The 20,227-nt window shown below is 38.1% G+C and overlaps 1 protein-coding gene across 1 annotated transcript in view; it reads left to right on the top strand.

Annotated features, from left to right (window-relative positions):
- The window catches only part of tpcn3 (two pore segment channel 3), a 28,313-nt gene extending 13,122 nt beyond the window's left edge, over positions 1-15,191 (top strand). Inside the window, exons 9-19 of the mRNA XM_042397089.1 lie at positions 200-407; positions 4,901-5,045; positions 5,164-5,349; positions 7,536-7,600; positions 8,761-8,848; positions 10,656-10,725; positions 10,826-11,045; positions 12,043-12,133; positions 13,467-13,580; positions 14,021-14,133; positions 14,864-15,191. Coding sequence (XP_042253023.1) covers positions 200-407; positions 4,901-5,045; positions 5,164-5,349; positions 7,536-7,600; positions 8,761-8,848; positions 10,656-10,725; positions 10,826-11,045; positions 12,043-12,133; positions 13,467-13,580; positions 14,021-14,133; positions 14,864-14,997 — 1,434 coding nt within the window. The 3' untranslated portion in view covers positions 14,998-15,191. The remainder of the gene's footprint in view (positions 1-199; positions 408-4,900; positions 5,046-5,163; positions 5,350-7,535; positions 7,601-8,760; positions 8,849-10,655; positions 10,726-10,825; positions 11,046-12,042; positions 12,134-13,466; positions 13,581-14,020; positions 14,134-14,863) is intronic.
- Positions 15,192-20,227: the final 5,036 nt, after the last annotated feature.

Genomic DNA, 20,227 nt, shown 5'->3' with positions numbered 1-20,227 from the left:
ATACAAGATTATAAAGTGTTTCATCTCATAAATACAAGAATCTCTGAAGTCTTCTTTTGTTTTCTCTTCGGTGAACGCGGTGTGTTCTGATTGGATGTTTTCAGGCACCAGAACAATGATTCATCAGTTGTGTATAAATGTGTATAAATCATCTGTATCACCCAGAATAACTTCATCACATCCCGTCTGCCCAAAACAGGAAGAGGTACGGCAGCTGGTGAGGGCCAAAAGGCACAAGATGGTGCAGGCGTTCGCCGTGCTGCAGGAGCAGAAGGAGGAGGGCGGGGAGCAGGTGGTGACCCAGGCCAGCTGGAACCAAGTGGTCAAACTGGTCCAGCCGGACATCAGTAACGCCCACAGAGAGCTGCTGTGGAGCGTCTCTGATGACCAGAACCAGGGATCCATCGGTGAGTCATTATCATATATCTACACATCAAACACATATTTGAACCGTAAATGTAACACCGTCATCAGGTTATGGAGCGGTTCAGTACTAGGGGTGTGTCCGAATACAAATATGTTATCGGCAAAAGCACGCAGGTCGGTTACATCACTATCTCAGTGTCTCTCCTCTGCTCCGCTGTGACGTCTATCAGCAGGTCTTAACGAGGGGAGTCACATCCACCTGCTACATGACGCACATTTCCTTATTTGGGCATCAGTCCCAGAGTTGGGGGTGTTCCCCAGAGATAAAACTGAGCTACTGACACATGAAGTGCTCCCAACAGACTCTCCAAACCTGTTGTTCCCCTTCTCCTTTCCACAAAGTTAGGTTGTAAAAATAGATAGTAAATGAAAAGTGCAAAGCAAGAATCACCGTTGAAGTTCCTCTACATGTTACACACTGTGCTGTCTCTGTGTTATGGGTGTATAAATAGGTAGAGGTCTGTCTTAATAAAGTTTTATCTCAGTAAGTCAGTCGTCTATGATCTGGGAGACTCCAGTTAGAGACCCGGTGTTGGAACCTCCTTTTATTCAAATACAAATACAAATAATTTTGCTGCCTCAACAAATAAAGATGCAAATACAAATACTGGACTCTCTGCACATCCTGTGTCGTTCAGTCTGGTTGGTTTTCCTCCTCAGATCGATTCATTCGGGCAGATCTGAACACAGTAATCACACCAAAACAGCTGCACAGAAACTCAAACTCATCCAAACCAGCTATAGGTTTGAGAACAGCACGTCGTCACAAACTACAGAAGCAGAGATTGTAATATAATTACATAATTTTATATCTTTTCATATCTAGTCTGATTATTTTACTAAGAATTTATCTGCCTTTGGATGACGTCCAGGGAATTTGAGGAAAAACAGTATCTACTAACAACATGTTCTTTCAGTTTTGTCCATTTTCAATGAGTTTGTTAAAGAAAATAAACTTTATTTTGATTATTTACAGTTCATAGAAATTAAATGTGTCTGTTTATCTGAGTCTGTCCGTACACTATTAATATTTATGTTGAAATCAATATAATAAATGAATTTACAATTTAAAACATTAAAATATGTGATTTAAAGGCACTTAAACCTAAACCACTCAACAGTAATTGTATTTATTTCATGACTGTTTATGTTGACGTCTGATAACTGTGATGTTTCTTCAGTGAACATCTAGAGGAAGATTTAGACGGTCGACATTAATCCTGAACTGACTCGTTCCTTCTGATAACAACAGGAGACATGGCCGACTGAAAGTAACGTTAGCTTGATAATGCTACATTAGCTTAGCTTTTTTATAAATGTTGCCGTGCTGTTTTCACTTTGTCAGCTGTGTCCATAAATGTGTAACATCAGATAACGTCACTGAATGAAGGCGCTTCTTATTAAACGCACAACATGTAATTTCAGCCGCTAGGCGTCTCAATCAAAACAATAACAAAAGACGGAGTGTGATGACGTTGTGAAGTAGCAAGGGATCATGGGAGTTGTTGTCTTCTTTGTTAAATAACCAGCTTCAGCGGGATAGGATTACTCCAGTGTTCATCATTGAGGATGTTTTTACCCGCAGAGGTCTCCTCCTCTCCAGAACAAACGGACCCGGAGATTACAGGTAAAAACACTGAATGAAGCTGTTTCACCTAAAAAATCAGTGTTTCTCTGACGATGTACGGCGACCACCGGACGTCCGGTACGGGCTGTTAGCCGAGCTGCTGCTAACGTTTGTCCAGTTTATTTCTCTGATAACTTAAGATCCAGACGTCCAATGACTAAAATCCTTCTTCCGGCTAAAAGATATAGTTAAAAACCACCTAAATTTATCATGAAAATGTGGCTTAAAACTGAATAAAAGTCCATTTATAACAGTTTGTGTGGAACAATCACAACGCCGATGTATTATCTTGTATGTGTGTAAGTTAGTCTTTGGTAGACGCCATTGTAGCGGACAAACACAGCGCCGCCGTATGCATCTGGTGCGTGTTTACTCTTTGGTAGAGGAGGTATGACGCCATCGACAGGCGACCAAATGAAACGGTCCGTTACTTTGATTAAATTACAGATTTCTCTGGGTTTGAATGTAAGTACACAACTCAACAAAATATATAACACAGGTCTAGTTGTTTTTAGACATTTTAATGTGGAATAATTACATATTATACCTTTAACAGCTGTAGAGATATGATTGGCTGCTGGAGGAGACCGTTTGACCAATCAGGAGCTGCAGTGTGTGATTCCACAGATGCTGCAGTTGTTGACGAAAAATGTAAAACATTTCATCATAATTATTTCTTACTCTAAGTTACAAAAACATTGCGATATATTTGATAAACATGTAAATGTATCTGTGAGAGATGCATCAACAACACTTCTCTGTGTGGATTGAACTTTAGACCTCATGGCCTGTTGAAAGTACATCTGGACTGTTACTCATCTTCTCTGTGATCAGTATGAATTTCTCTATCAGTCACTGTCAACAGTTGTGTGATGAATGACTCAACCACCAGTCGAGGCTTCGTTCTGCACCGTCACGCCCAACAAACACACCAGCTCTCAGTCTGCTGAACTACACCTTCCACTTCCTGCCGGAGCTTTCTGCAGAGTCATTATCTGCTCAAACATCTTTCACATTAGGGGAAGTAAAACTCTTTTATCATTCAGCTCGACCCTGAGAAACTCTGCGCCACTGACCAGAAGATTAGATATCACACAAAGTTCCTCATATTGTTCTCACACATCAACAGACACCTGCTACAGTCTGACAGCAGGTCAACACGTGATCACATCAAACGTTACAGCTGCAAAAGTCAGAGATCATTAACGAGGTATGCTTTCAGAAATGTACATAAAGTCAGATCATCTTCAACCCCTTTACATACTAGTGGAAGCATAACAGATATAAAATAAATGCTTCTTATACCTCATAAACAATCTTTGGGTGAGTAGACAGCAGACAAGTTTCATTTTGTCATCATGTTACTCACAGAATGAGCGTTAATTAGTGACATGAGGTCCAACACGTTTGTCATTTTAACTCCTGAAAACATGACAAGCTGCTAGCTGAGTTAGTCAGAGTTTAATGAATCTGTGTTTTACCAACCAGGACGTTTAAAATTCAGAGTATTGATGCTCCTCTGCTGCTCCTCCTGAGGTTTCCTCCATTTCCTCCCCTATTAAAGGTTTTTTAGGGAGTTTTTCCTTGTTAGAATCGAGGGTCTAAGGATGTGGGATGACAATAAAGCCCCACTTATGTGAATTTGTGATTGTGATATTGGACTCTACACATTAAGTTGACTTGACTTGACGAAACACAGGAGGGGAAAGAAAAGATCCACATTTGATCGGCTTTACACTTCGACCTACGCGAGATTGAGCTGGGGCTCGCTGTGCAACGAAAAACAACGAGACAAAGCCGACCTTTAGTTTGAGTTCAGCTCTGCTCAAAACAGTCCTGCTGAGCAGTTTGATGAAGCTCTAGTTGAACTTTGTCTCCTTCCTTCCTTCTAGGCTACACATCCCTCCACAGACGCCATCTTTGTTTACTACTTTGGTCATAGAAACACTCTGATTAGCTTTAACTCTCCTTTAGGACTGAGATTCATCATAATAATAATAATCATAAGAGCACATTGAGTTTGATCACCAGGGTTACGTGTTTATTCCAGCTGAACCAGACTTTGGCGTTTGTAGCACATTTGCGTTGTTTGTAGCCTCAGTATCGACTCAAGACGACTTTACTCAGCACAACTTTACAGTTTCATCTCGTCGAGTCTGACCAGTTGAAGCCATGATAATAATAATAATAAGAGCAGCCAGTTTTTCCCAGTGGTCACTCGTGGTATTGCAGCGAAAAATCCCCCTGCGGCCCAAAAAGCATTTTCCCCATAAACCACCGTTGTAGAAGAGACGCCTGTAAAACTGTTGACAGGACACCTCGAACTGCAAACAACGTCAATTATGACTCTTTCTGTTATGTTTATAAAACTTTCCTCGAGCTGAGAAAAGTGATTTAAAAATCCGTGACGTCATTACAATGTAAAGTCTATGGGCCGAGCAGGAACTCGTGGGCGGGGCCAGCGGGGGAAACACTACTTTGTATATTCAGTGGGCCGCACAACGCGGAAGCAAACCTGGAAGCCAGAAACTTTTTTGGCGTATGCGCCAGGCGAGCAGTTCCTATAGGACTGAATGGGCGCCATTTTTAGTCCGATATCCAGCTCTTATAATACATCCGTGGTTAAAGCCCTCATATGTAGATGAACATTCACAACTGCGCTGCCCCCTACTGGTGCCACTAAAAACACACTATCACAAGGTTGTCTTATTTTCTACAAACAAAGGCTTCTGCCACCAGAATGATAATAATGATAAATGTGATAATCACATGATGAATCGAGCATGAACTATGAATATTTTAGATGTTGTCTTTTATGATTGATTGATTGATTGATTGATTTAACAGGTAAAGTGGCGTTCGTCCAGTTAGCCGACCTGTTGAACATCGAGGTGATCACGATGAAGACGAGGCCACACCCCCTTCAAAGTCTCTGCCCCGCCTTTTACGAGTCGGCACCCAGCCGCCTCCTCTGCCGATTGGTCCAACATCGGTAAGACGGACGGACAGATGGGGGGGAGGAGGGGGGGGGGGGGGCAATGACCTCCATGTTCCAGCTTCAGTTAAATGTTGAAGAGTTTTACACCGGAACTCTGCTGTGCTCCTTTCAGAGCGTTCGTGATCGTGTACGACCTGATCATCCTGGTGAACGCCGTGTTCATCGGTCTGGACGAGGACAACCCGTTGATCGCTAACTCGGAGTGGGTCTTCCTGACGCTCTACCTGCTGGAGATCCTGCTGAAGCTCTATGTCTTCGAGCCCAGAGCGTTCTTCTCCAGACACAACTTCTGGAACTGGTGAGACGAGACGAGACGACGTTTACCGACCGCTGTTTACTGTCAGGTGGCCTCTTGAACTTCACACAATGTTTGTTCTGAATAACCAAAAGGATTCTGGGTCTGCAGGTAGCTGGAGATGAATTTCAACAGGTATGAATGTGGATGACGTGAAGAACTTGAACGGCTCCAAACTCTATGACCGTCTGACTGGGATCACATCATGTGCTGAACACCTGATTAATGGTCATCAATAATAAACACCAGCATCAACTAAACCTCCCTGAACCTCCTCCTAACAAACGTTTTACTGACCTTTATTGCCCTGGGTTTCGCCTCTCAGGCTACATACAGCCTGAAGGAAATACCTGCAGACAAAATTCAGGGCAGAAAAAGTACTTTCACCTCTTATGCTTTAAAAAAAATATATATATATATCATTATTTAACTTGTATGTTTAGTTACAGCTTATAGTTTCCTAAAAGACAAAATAAGGCAGTAAAGCACAGAGCTCGTTGTTGTGAAGATGTAAATACAACATTATCTATCATCTCTTTCAGGAAACCAAACAACTGTTAGTGCACAGCAGAGGTTTACATACCATTTCTATTTATTTATTTTTATCACACCATTATATAAATATATTCTATAAAATGGTGAATAAATTGCCTCCAGCGAAATGCATTTAGCATTTAATCCATTCGGTCCGATAACATTTGGAAAGTCTAGAAGAGCCACATTTGAATTATTTTATCCCCGTTCAAGTTAGCAAAGAGCTAACAGGAAGTTAGCCGGCTCGACCAGCCAGGAATGTCAAACCAGACACCAGATTAAAAACGCGGTGACGGGTTTAATCAGCATCATGTGAACTCGTTTGACTTGAACGTAACAAACGTTCATTTATATGTAAAAGTTCGGCTCTGCAGGTTTAAACTCCACCAGGCTGCTAAAACTCCTGAAACAACGCTGACGACGAGGTTAAAGGTCAAAACTACAGTTGGAAACAAACACAATTCTTGACAAGAACACCGATGGAAATGTTTGTTGTTGTTGTTAAAAAAAACTTTTTTCTTTGAGTTTTTGTCCAACAAAACTGGTCCAAACTTCACCAGATCATCAATCAATCAATCAATCGATCAGGTCTGGACCGCAGAAGTAAAAGTTATCAGAAACATTTGTAAAGCAAAGAGCTGCTTCTATTCATTCATTTATGCAGCTGTTGTAAAGAAGTATATTGCAATCACAAAACAAAACAAAAACAATTGGAGGTAATTTAATGCACTTCTGTAACGTCCAGGTTAATGAAAGAGTTTAGAAAGAAAATGTGAATAATTTAGTACAAAGTTGTCATACAGTGAAAATTTCAATATTTGTCAGTTAACCTCTAAATGTTTTGCAGTTTTTCCTATTATTATTATTATTATTATTATTATTATTATTATATGAAAGAGCTGTTTTCTGATAAGTGTCATTATGAAAACATGATCCGTTTCACACACAGCTTATCTACGTCCGACATTATAAATATGAGGTATGTGATCCGTGTTTCAGCGCTTTCACATCATCTGCTGCTTCTTTCACCTTCAGTCAGACGCTGTCGGCGCTTCGACCCGCTGCACCGGTGCTTCAGACAGGCATTTATTTATTTATTTATTTATTTATGTATTTATTTTATACTCTCAGGGAGTAAAGCGGCTTTAGTAAAGGTTATTATTATGGTTGGTTTAAGAACAACCATAGACGTAAAGTCTAAAAGTAAAAAACTACTTTATGAAAAGTAAATGACAAAACAAACCAAAACTGTGATCAAGAAAAAATATATATAAATTGCATTTTCACTCACAGTTTTGGTTTCTGCTGCAGTTTTTTTCTTTTCTTTCTTGCAGTTTGACTCGTATTAAAGCATCTGAAGGTTCTGCTGCAGCTGTTGTTGCTGCTGACGTTTATCTGTTTGGTTATTTTGCATTTTTTGCTTGTTTTACAGTCGTGCGCCTCCTGCTGGTGAGCAGCAGCAGCAGCAGCGTGTTTGTATGTTTCTGTTTGTTCAACACGTTGTGATGTCACACTGTGACGTCATTTGAACACAAACAGGGTGAAAAAGCTTCAACTACGCTAACGCTGGTTTTTTGCTTTCAGCATTTAAGTTCAACTTGATTTTTTTTTTTTAGTTTTCTGACGTTTGTTTGTTTGTTTTTGTTTGTTTCCAGGTTTGACACCATCATCGTCGTGTCCGCTCTCATCGCCACCATCATTAACTCTGCCATGACATCATGTGAGGCCTGTTTTCTTTTCAAATTTATATAAAAAATGAACCCTTTCATGCGTAGTGGTCACTACAGTGGACAGCTACTCAAAAGCTGTTTTCTTATATATGCATGGGGTTTTAATGGTATAGTTGTACAGTTGTACATCCCATATGCTGCCATCCACTGGCCAGCCTTTGTAAGTGTGACACAAATTTCTCAAAACCAAGATGGCCGCCTGCCAGCAGGAAATGCTCAGCAGCTCAGGAATATCTTGCCAATCCTTCTATAGTAATAGACCCTTGCAGGTAAATAACATTTTGTAACATCAAGTATCAACTAAGGAGTAATACAATTGTTAAAATTTCCAAGTATTGATTTTATGTTGGGAGAAAATGACGATTAATCATCTGTCCACTAAGTTGGAAAAACTCCTTGAAAAATGTGTTCAGATATTTTTTTTCATGCCTAAAGAGGAATAAAAACACTGACTGAGATTATTGTAATTCATGCATGAAAGGGTTAATATATTGAAAATATAAATTACAGTCGGTTAATTGATCAGAATATTGCCACTAAATTAATCAAAAACAATTTAGTTCAAGTCGTTTATCAAGACTGCAGTCAGTCCGACATCTTTGTTTATTCAAAGTTTAAAACTTCTCTGTCTGCTGTTGCATTAGTGTATAATAATGTGTATTACTATAAGGAATAACATTAGTTCAACAACCTGGTGTTGCATAATTAATATCTTATCTCTGATAAGACTAAAATAGTTCGTAACCAGCAGCTGAATTCTTTGCAATTAAAGTAAAAAGCAAATAAAATCCAGAAATCAAGATAAAATGATTTACAATAGTTATATGATAGTAAACTAAATATCTATAAAGGACTCGTTTAAGTGTCTTAAATCAACAGTCAGGAGCCCAAATGGACTCTGGGAAGCTGTGATGATTTATAGATCGATGAGTCGACATTGATTAGTAAAGAATTGTTAAATATAATCCTGTTTGAATGCATCGCTTGTACTGTCTGTCATTTATCCACCTCTTTGTCAGAATGAAAAAACCTCAGTAAATGTTCAAAGTGCATCCTGAGAGCATGCTAACATGCTACATGCTAACTAGAGGTTCACTGTAATGAACTGTCATCATCTAAAGACATGAATATGTGATTTATTCCCGTTCAGCGGGCGCTTACACCAGCCGGCAGATCCTGGACATCGTCTTCATCCTGAGAGTCCTCCGACTGATCCGAGTGGTCGACAGCATCAAAAGGTTTGATCAGCTGTTCACATATGTGCCATAACGAAACGCTCCTTAGACAAGCAGACAGTGAGGACAGACAGCCGTCTTCTTCCCGGTCGAGCCGACCTGGTTTTATGGCTGTTGCCATAGAGACGGCACTAAAGTAAACAATCTTACAGTGTTGTTGTGACTAAGGACAAGGTCACCTGGGCGCTGCACCGTCTCCTCCGTCCATCAAGGTTGTGTTTGTCAGTAAATCTTTTTTTTTAAAGGAGGTTCTGAACTGACAGCTTCAAGGTTTCTGTAACAAAAACAAGCTGCACATCTTTCCATTTACGTCCAAACACCTGATTCAGTTATTGATCCCACTGAGTCAACTGAAGATGAGATGTTTGTGTTGATGGACAGATGAAGGTCTTAGCTTGTACTGTCGACTATCAAACTCCTGATTTCTGTCACTGTGATCAGAAGAAACGTAACGTTAGCGCCGAGCTAACAGAGACCAGCGGCTCACCGTCGACACGCCGCTCAGAATGAAACATGAAGGTTTAAAGGAGATTTCTGGAAGTTAAACGGGTTTGATGCAGCAGAGACTCGTTGTGTCAGTTTGTTGTTGGAGCAGCTGATAAAAAGTTGAGACTTGAGACACATTTAAAGAGACAAACATGACGACTGTTGAGCTGATTCTGAGTATGATTGATCGGAACGAGTCGTAACAGGTCAGTGTTTGATATGTAAAGAGTCTAATCTGAAGTCTTCAGTTGTTCTCATAAAGATCTTTTAAAACATGTTTGATATTTGCGACTGACATCGGTGAACAATGACGAGGAAGACGTACCGTAAATAAATAATAGAGAGCAGAAAGGTTTGTGGTGTGAGAGCGCTGGACGGCTGAAAGAGAACAAACGTCTCTATAAATCAAATCACCTTCCCTTCGTTTGTCCTCATTAACGATCACATCAATCATGGACGTATTAGTGTGTTAATGATATTTGATGACTATATTTAAACATAACTGGTTCTACAGGATCTACTGAACAGGTTTCTTTGCAAAAGTGCTTAAAAAGTGAAATCTTGTGTTTCATACGCTGGTTTATAACTGTAGAGAAATAGAAAAATATCAGATGAAGTGGAGGAAAAGCTGCCAACAGTCTCACTCTTCAGTCTTAAAGCTATATTATGTAATTATTCCACATTAAAATGTCTACAAACAACTAGACCTGTGTTATATATGTTGTTGAGTTGTGTACTTACATTCAAACTCAGAGAAATCTGTAATTTAATCAAAGTAACGGACCGTTTCATTTGATCGCCTGTCGATGGCGTCATACCTCCTCTACCAAAGAGTAAACACACACAAGATGCATACGGCGGCGCTGTGTTTGTCTGCTACAATGGCGTCTACCAAAGAGTAACTTACACACATACAAGATAATACATCGGCGTTGTGGTTGTTCCACACAAACTGTTATAAATGGACTTTTATTCAGTTTTAAGCCACATTTTCATGATAAATTTAGGTTAGTTAAAAACCTTTAACTATATCTTTTAGCTGGAAGAAGGATTTTAGTCATTGGACGTCTGGATCTTAAATTATCAGAGAAATAAACTGGACAAACGTTAGCAGCAGCTCGGCTAACAGCCCCTCCAGGAAGTCCGGTGGTCACCAAACTTTGTCGGAGAAATATTGATTTTTTTTTTTAGGTGAAACAGCTTTAATTAGTAGTAGTAGTTTGTTATTGTTTTGATTGAGACCCCTAGCCGTTGAAATGACGTATTGTGCGTTTAATGGTTCATAATTCTACATGTTTGTGTTTTATAATGTTTTCTCTGTTAGGTTTCGTGCCATCATCAACACTCTGATCAGGATCGGACCGGCGATCCTCACATTCGGACAGCTCATCATTGTAAGTTTTGGAGATTATTGTCAGGAAAATAAGTGTTTTAATTTCCCAGCAGTAGTCCATGTTTTCAGACCTTCCTCCTCCTCTTCCTCTTCCTCACCAGGTGGTGTACTACATCTTCGCCATGGTGGGGATGGAGCTGTTCAAAGGGAAGGTGAAGTTTTACAGCGAGGACTCCAACGACCCGGAGAAGGCGTACTGCGGAAACTCGCTGCTGAAAGGATCGGCGTTCGCTCAGCTCAACTACTGCAAGAACAACTTCAACAACGTGGTGTCGTCCTTCATCCTGCTGATGGAGCTCACTGTGGTCAACCAGTGGCACGATATCCTTTTATTAGAGAATCAAACCAGCAACCCTGCTGGTGGAACCTCACTGGAGACTAAAAGCAACTGGTTTAGTCAGTCGTACAGCTTCACCTGATCTAAAGAGCTAATAACTACAGCCCTGAAATACCTGAAGGAAATGAAAAAATCTACTTTATTACCTTAATTATTTATTGATAGAGGAAGTGCTCCCAGATAACTCAGACAACAATATAATGATGTGAATCTTATAATTAACTGAACGACTGATTGTGAAATTTAAGCACAATTTAAAAAAAAAAAAAAAAAACACTGAAAAGCATTAAAATATTTTCCATTGAAAGAGTAGCCTTTAAACATTTATTTTAAATTGAATAAATAAAAATAAAGAGAATTCAAGCATTAAATATAAATATATACATAAATATATAAATTCAAATTTTTTAAATCTAAAAATTAAAAGCGTAACATAGTTTCTCAACCTCGATTGGTTAAATGCAGATTAGATAAGATTATTAAATTTTATAATTTAGTTGGTTGTAAAATTTTAATTATTATGACCTTTCTTTGCTTCCGTACAGTAGCAACCATTAGCATTTTAAGCTAATGTTATTTAGCATCTAAATGTAGTTTTGATCCCTAAAACAATGAAATATTATTTCAACCTGCTGATCAGATGATTTCAGTCTGCAGCTGCAATCGTTTGTTGGTTAATCAATTAATCGATTGACAGTCAATTATTCTGTAACTACTTTGATATTTTTTTGTAATTAGTTCAAGTTAGTTCTTTTTCAAGCAAAAATAGCAAAAATTACCCAGAATCCAGCTTCTCACAGGTGATGATTTGCTGATTTTCTGACGTTTTATAAAAAGAGCATTTAGTTGAATAATTGAGAAAATAATTTAAATAATTAATCAATAATGAAACTAATCATTAGTTGCAGCCACATTTCAGTCGTCTATGAACGTTTATAAAAGACTGAAGCAGATTGTTTCTGTTTCCTGAACTAACATCACTGCTCAGCAGCGGATTCACCACCGTCACACACGTCTCAGCCAGGATCTTCTTTGTCCTCTTCCACATCGTGGTCGTCATCGTCATCATCAAGTAAGACTAATATCATCATCATCATCATCATCATCATCATAGTCAGTCTTAATAACAAACTCTGCTGTTCTGCCCATTTGATAATCTGATAATTAATATTTCTGTAGTTGAACAGAGTCGGAGGAGAGTTTCTGTCAATAATCTCAAAGTTCAAAAACAGAGAAACACAGGAGTCGACTATAGATTTATGTTCCGTCCGTGAGATGGAATTATTTCATCAACGTTGACTTTTATTAAAGTTTTTTAAAGCATCCAGTGAAATATCATCATCTGTCTATTTGATAGATGATATAAACATACAGAGGATGAATTGTAATATCTGGTTGACTTTTTAGTTTATTTGTGAGGCAACTTTCAACAACGAGACAGTTTAAAGTGATTTTATATAAAACATAAAAGGCATCAAGACAAAATGTAAAAGAAACACAAGACAGAAATAAATAAAAAATAAAGCTAATTAATTAAATATCTCGATGTAAACATTACACCTGCTAAACGTTAGCATGTTAGCATTATCAGTGTGACCATGTTAGCATGCTAATGTTAGCATTTAGCTCAGCCTCACAGAGCTGCCGGCTCTTATTCTGGTTTAATGGTTGTTGGGGCTTCATCATCATCATCATCATCATCATCATCATCATCTCACCTCAGTTATTTCATGTTTATACTCTTCAGCTCAGCTCTGATGTTACAGTTTGATGACATGATGTTGTGTTTCTCAGGGCTTCACTAACATGCAAGAATAGATTGTATGAAACTAAAGATTGTTTCATCATCGATTATTTTCTTGATTTTAATTGTTTAGTTTCTAAAACGTTTTTAAAGAAATTATAATAAAAAGTCTCAGAGCCTGCAGTGAAGTCTTTCTAATCACCAGAGTCAATACAGCAGCAACACAACATCTGCTTCACTTTAGCAACCGTCAGCTAAAAACTGTCACAAATGTTTTGTTTCTTGTATAAAACGACGTTAAAAAGATGCACAAACAAACCCTGCCGAGTGTTTAACAAGAGTAAATTATAACGAGCTTTAGTTTAACAGTCAAATAAAAAAACAACACTAAAACTGGGTCAGAACAGCGTTAACACAGTATTGTGTTGGTGCTGTTTTGACCCAAACTGGCCAAAATTGTGACCCAGTTACTTTTATTGTGTCAATATTTTTTTATTTACTGTCACATGTGACAAAGAAAAGCAGCAAATAGTCACATTTGAAATAGTCACAAGCTGAAACCAGAATATTCTGCTTGAAAAAATGTCAAACAATTATTCTGTTATCAAAATGAATGTTTACATGTTTAATTGTTTAAGTGTCACTTCCTGTTGTCTTTCAGTATCTTCGTGGCGTTCGTCCTGGATGCGTTCTTCGTGGAGTACTCGGTGGATAAGAGCGACCTACAGACGTCTCTGGAGAAGAAGATCGAGGAGCTGGAGCTGGCGGCGGCTCAGTACGTTGCCCTGAGCGTCGTCATAGTTTACATACTGGTGTCTGATTGGTCCATAGCTTATATACTGGTGTCTGATTGGTCCATAGCTTATATACTGGTGTCTGATTGGTCCATAGCTTATATACTGGTGTCTGATTGGTCCATAGCTTACATACTGGTCTCTGATTGATCCATAGCTTACATGCTGGTGTCTGATTGGTCCATAGCTTATATACTGGTGTCTGATTGGTCCATAGCTTATATACTGGTGTCTGATTGGTCCATAGTTTACATACTGGTGTCTGATTGGTCCATAGCTTACATGCTGGTCTCTGATTGGTCCATAGCTGACATACTGGTCTATAGCCTCTGATGAAGCCAATTTGAATACGATTAAATGTATTAATGGTTGACTGTTCATTTTTATGTTTCATACCTGTTCGTGTTGTTTTGTCCACCAGGGAGAAGATGGAGGATAACTTGGTTAACGCCATGGAAACCATCGACAACGACTTGGGAACCGGCCAATCAGCGAGCAACAAACCCACCCTGATGTTTAAAATCGCCTCTAAAAGTAAGAAACACTCACAGTTCACTGTAATACATCTACAGACATTTTAACGATAATAAAACAAGCAGGAATGTCTCAGGCCACGCCCACTGGACCCCGCATTGATCGATTGGTTTGATATTTGGTACAAAATGTTTATTATCCACAGATTTATTTATTTATTTATAGTGTTTTCAGTTGTTTTCAGTGTAAAAAGTATCACAAAGCCTTTTTTTTCTCTGTAAGACTTTATTTACATTAATTGTTTAGTTTCTAAAACATTTTAAAGAAATTATAATAAAATGTCTCGGAGCCTGCAGTGACGTCTTTCTAACTAACAGGGTCAGTCCAGCAGCAACGCAACATCTGCTTCACTTTAGCAACCGTCAGCTAAAAACTGTCACAAATGTTTTGTTTCTTGTACAAAACGACGTTAAAAAGCCTTTTTTTTCTCTGTAAGACTTTATTTAAAGTGTATAATCACAAATGTCTCAAGACATTTTACAAATTGATTAAAAGACAAATATTCAAAAACAATAATACAACAGATTCATACAATAATGCATCTCTACAACTTATTTTTACAGGAACAAAAATTTCGAAACACTGTGACATAAATTTGACACCTCAGACAAACGGACCCTTATATAAACTCAGTTTTAGAGATTGATTGATTGATTGATTGATTGATTGATTGATTGATTAGTCAATTAATCTGAAATGACTCTAAAGGATGTTTGTTGTTCTCTGTCAGGATATCGGACGGTCGACGCTTTGCTGCAGCGGATGTTCGAGGCCGATCTCGACCCCGAAGACTTCGCCGCGACCGACGACCCGGAAGCTCAGACGAACGGGAACTTTGCGAACCCGACGTTCAGCTCTGCATAGACGTTTCTAATATATGAAGGGAAGGAAATTCTGTGGTTTATATACAGTTTTATACTCAATATCATCTCATAGGGAACAAACGTTGTTTATTCAGTGTAAACAGTATGAAGTCATATCAAGTGTTATATTTTTATATGTCTGTCATGTATCTCTGTGTACAAACACAAAGGAAACATAAAGAATATTTACTCTGATGGTTCATTTGTTTGTTTTTTGTGTTCACACTTTATGACCTCTGACCTCGCTGTGGCGGGAAAAAGACAACTTTTTAAACTTTCTTGAAGGTTCACGGAGAAATGAGACAAAATCCAGAAAACGGCAAAAATAGAGATTTTTTTTTTTTTTTAAAGTTTTTCAGGATCTTGAAGAAGGCAGTTTGCTCACTGGAACAGATGTTTTCATTCTTAAAATAGAGATTTTAGACAGTAAATTAAAAATGAACAGTGTGATGTAAAGACTCAGTTTAAATGTCAGATGTTACAGTTTAAAATCTGGTTTGTTAGTTCGTCTGCACTTAAAGCATGTACATTTGATATGTCAATATATTCTTTTTTTTTTTTAATTTAATGAAGCTTAATAGACTTTTTTTTCTGTTGTGTTTCACTGAAAATGTTCCCAACATGTCGGCAATGATGAGATATAATTATTAAAACAGAAAATGACTGCTGGTATATTGTTAAACTGGTCGTTCAAACATCAGGAACATCAACTTAAAAACTTGTTTTGAATGAAACTTAATGAGATTTAATTAAAACGTTTATTCAGGAATCAGGTGATTAAAATGTTTTTTAAATGAGAGGATGGAAAAACAAAATAATAATAATAATATGTAAGAAGTAGGATCACAAACAATAAATATCAATTAAAAACTAAATGTTGTTGAAAGTCATTAATAACTGCAGGTTAAAAACAAGGATACAGATGAAAATAAACAGCAACATGTTAATGAGACGCAGATGTTTGTCGCCTCCTGCTGGTGTCCAGATGTTACTGCAGCTGTTCTACATTCAACATTTTAATTTAACTTAAAGCAGAACCACAATATTTCATCTTTCACTGGATTCTCTCTGATTCCAATCCATGACTAATCATTTATTCATTTTTATTTTTAATTAGTTGTGAAATGTTCTGTTTGAACATCTGGTCAAAAGCTCCAGAACAAGCCAGTAAGTGGACCTTGAGTCATGACGGCAGGTTGTATTTTTATGAACTTTAATAGTGGAAACAAACATTTATTAAAGTACAATTTACAGGTATTTTATTATTTATACTTTATATTCTACTGCTGATACTTTAACTACATGAAGCTGATAATAATAATAATACTTGTGTACTTTTACTGCAGATACTTTCATGTTTGTGTACTGTGTAACGTATTATTTTACAGGTCCTTTAATTTTATACTAATTTCCTGGAAATTTTCAGGTATTTAATGATTAATTTTTAGGACATTTTACAGAGAAGATGTACTGTAAGTGCACTTCTTAATAATTCTTTAACTGACATTAAACAGTTTTCAGTGTGTAGTTTTTGTGTCAGACTATATATGAACATATTAGTTGGTTGTTTCTTTAAAACTATAATGAGAAAATCACACAAAGCTTTCAAAGAAACGTTAAAAGTTACAGCAGCAGTGTTGAAAAAACTAAAATACTGTTTTACACATAAAACTACACAATGAAACTGTTTCTGTCGGTTAAAGAGTTTTAATTTATTAAGAACTTTTACACATTAAACCAACTCAACACTTTTTCTGTTTATTATTATTATTAATCATCATCTTCCTGAACCTTTAAAAACCTGCAAATTACTCAAAAAAAACCTGTAAAATAAATAAATACTTCAGTACTTTTACTGCGATACTTTAATACTTTAATTCTTCTTCTTCCTTCAGCTGCATGTTTGTTCTTCTTCTCTGTGCAGAGTTTTGTTTTAATTAATCTGCTGAAGGAGGAAAAGTTTAAATCTCAGTTTAACACGTGGACGCACCTGCAGGATTTATGACATCACAACTAGTTTGGAACCAATCAGGGTCCAGTATTCAACCGACACCAGTGAAGCCTCCAGAACTCAAACACTGAGACTTTACAGTGAAGAAGAAACATCTGGTGTCCAGCAGGAAAACTGCAGAAATTAAACATATTTACAGATTTACAGATGAATGGGGGGGAAGGAGGAGACGATGTTTTAAGAATTTTAACGAATTTTAACATCTTAAAACATGTTTGGAGTGAATCTCTAAGTACTTTTACTGCTGAAACATTACTACTTGTGTACTTTTTGCAGGACTTTTACTTGTAATCGAGTATTTTTAATATCTTGATACTTTTACTTCATGATGTGATGTGTTTTTAGGGTTAAATATTAAACTTAGATCCTTAAAGTCATACAGTAGAAACTAACTTTTCTGACGTGAACGTTTTATTGTCGTGCTGTGACGTCACTGCAGCCCATGGGGGGGCTCCGGGCCGGCAGGGGGCGCTCTGCGGTTTGCGCAGCTGCAGCCTCAACATGGAGGCGCTGAGGAAGAGTGTGGTGCTGATGCTGAGAGGTTGAGGATGGAGCGGAGGGAGGCATCCTGCTCGGCTCTCTGTCGTCCGGACGGAAAACAGCGTCCAGGTAAGAAACAAACAACAACATCAGCTGATCGAGACAACAACGGTGTGTGTGTGTGTGTGTGTGTGTGTGTGTGTGTGTGTGTGTGTGTGTGTGTGTGTGTGTGTGTGTGTGTGTGTGTGTGTGTGTGTCCGAGGCCACAGGCAGGATGTCGGATCAGGAGACACAGTCGATCTGATTTATTCGGTCGTTTTTCGGCTCCGGTAAAACCGGGTGCGGCTGCTCGGAGGCGGATGTTGGTCTGAAACGTTGTGGCAACGTTAGAACAACATTAGAACAACATTAGAACAACATTAGAACAACAGTAGATCAGGCCTGTCGGTATTGAACGGGATGATGAGGCGTTCAGGTGCTGGTTAGAGGGTGGGACTGAACAGCGCCGCCTGCCTCACCCAGCTGCTGCTGTCCGGTAATAAAGGAGGAGAGTCACCGTTAAAGCGGAAATAATGACGTCAAGTCATAACATCCGGTCGGTATTTTCAAAATACATATAATAAAATAAAACAAAAGCCTAAATAAAAAATAAATCAATTAATGTAAAAAAAAAGTTTTTAAAAAAGCTCAGTGAGGGAGGAACACAGCGCTTTCTGAAATAAAGTAATTATGTCCTAAAAGGGAAAATAAAATTCTTCTAATCAATATTTCTTTATTAAGTAAAAGCTGATCCACTCATATAATATATAGTATTATCCCTGATAAAACTGCTAAAGCGCAACATCGGCTGCTTTATATTATTTTATGTTAATCGATTAAATCAGCATTAAATTAACTATTTTAATGATCAAATCATTGTTTCTGAAACAGTGAATGCCATTTTATCACAGTTTTTTTTTAACATTTTATAAATCAAACGATTAATTGAGAAAATAATTGGCAGATTAATTGATGTGAGAATGATGGTTAGTTGAAGTGAACGTCTGGATACTTCACACACACGTTATCACAACTGACATTATGGCACCAAACTGACTTTTAGGACTCAATAATAAGAAAAAGATCCATCGCACACACTGCAAAAGATGAAGATTGTTGCAGTGTGTGCAGTCTGTAAATAATTAATCTACAAGGTAACTCCTGAAATCAAATAACTGTCACGGAGTAGAAGTAAAAAGTACCATAAACTGGGGATATTCATGTAAAGTACAAGTACTTTGAAACTGTATTCAAGTTCAGTACTTGAGTAAATGTACTTAGTTATTCTTTTCTCTGCTTCTTCTGCTTAAAAAGAAGCAAAGTACATTTACTCAAGTACTGCATTTAATTACAACTTTAAAGTATTTGTACATTACTTTTAATCCTGTTTCTATATTATGCTACTTTATACTTCCACTCTGCCACATCTCAGAGGAAAATATTGTACTTTTGTATTTTTCTGTTCATCAATGTTTAAAAAACACATGAAATCTACTTTGTTTCAGTGTTGTAGACACACAGACTGAAACATGAATCTGTATCTGTGTTTTTAGATGATATAATAAATATAACACAGATTGGGGCCATTTTTACATCATGAGTACTTTTACTTGTAATGAAGTATTTTTATATTGTGATATTTCTACTTTTACTTCAGAATAAGATCTCAGTACTTCCTCCATGCCTGGCAGTGACCTCTACTTCACTGTTGAACTGGGTGTTTCTCCTCTTTGAGGATCAAACTGAGACTTTTCTGCTGACGCTGGGATTTACTGCAGGACATGAACACATCCTGTCAGACGAGCTGATTGCAGTTTGATGTTTGATGGTTTTTGTTTCTCTGAATCTGCAACGAATCCTCCAAACCTGCACTCCAGAACCAGAACTACCACATCCCCGTTAAACAATCATGTTTTCTGATGTGAGAAACATGTGGTGCGTTCAAGTTACTACTTTCTTAAAGTTAGGACACTTTCATCAAAACAGGAAGTGAAATAATAATATTTAATAGTGACAGTAAAGAAATTAAACACGACAAACACAAGTGAAAATTCCTTTAACTTATTGTGTTTTTTTAATTGAACAATATCAACAAAAATATATTTGTCAGCAGCTGGATGTGTGGTGCATTATTTAAAGTCAAGTTTATAGAAGTAATAATAAAAACAAACAGGCTGTAAACTGATATTTAATTCTAACAGTAAAAATAATCAAAGTAAAAGCGCTCTGCTGGTGAAGTTTTATTTTGAAGTGCTGCCGGATGTTGTGGTGGTGTCAGTGAGGGGGGGTTTGACGCTGGTGGGGGTGGCGGTGGGGGGGCGGGGGGCAGAGCTGCAGTGCGGACAAACAGGCTGGATCCGGAGAACTGACACCCACAGCCCGCCTCTGTCCGCCGGCCCGGGGCAGCGGGATCAGGTTTAAGTCCCGGATCCGGTCCAAGCAGGAGGAGGATCAGTCCGCATCCGCATCCTCCTCATCTGCAGGAGGAGGAGGAGGACCGAGGACCGAGGAGGACCCGGACCTGGACAGCAGCGGTCCTGGACTAAAGGAATAAAAACCTGGTTTTTGTGTCTTTTTTTTTTTTTTTTTTTTTTTTTTTTTTTTCTTTTTTTTTGGGACTCTTTGCGTCCCGGTCCCGCAGCGGTCTGAGGACGGACCCCGTTTGGGACTATAGATGGTGGTTTAGTCCTGCGGGATCAGA

This window comes from Thunnus maccoyii, chromosome 2, assembly GCF_910596095.1.
Source record: "Thunnus maccoyii chromosome 2, fThuMac1.1, whole genome shotgun sequence".
Taxonomy (NCBI): domain Eukaryota; kingdom Metazoa; phylum Chordata; class Actinopteri; order Scombriformes; family Scombridae; genus Thunnus; species Thunnus maccoyii.
The sequence above is the reverse complement of the archived record's forward strand: the minus strand, read 5'-3'. Positions and strand labels throughout refer to the sequence as shown.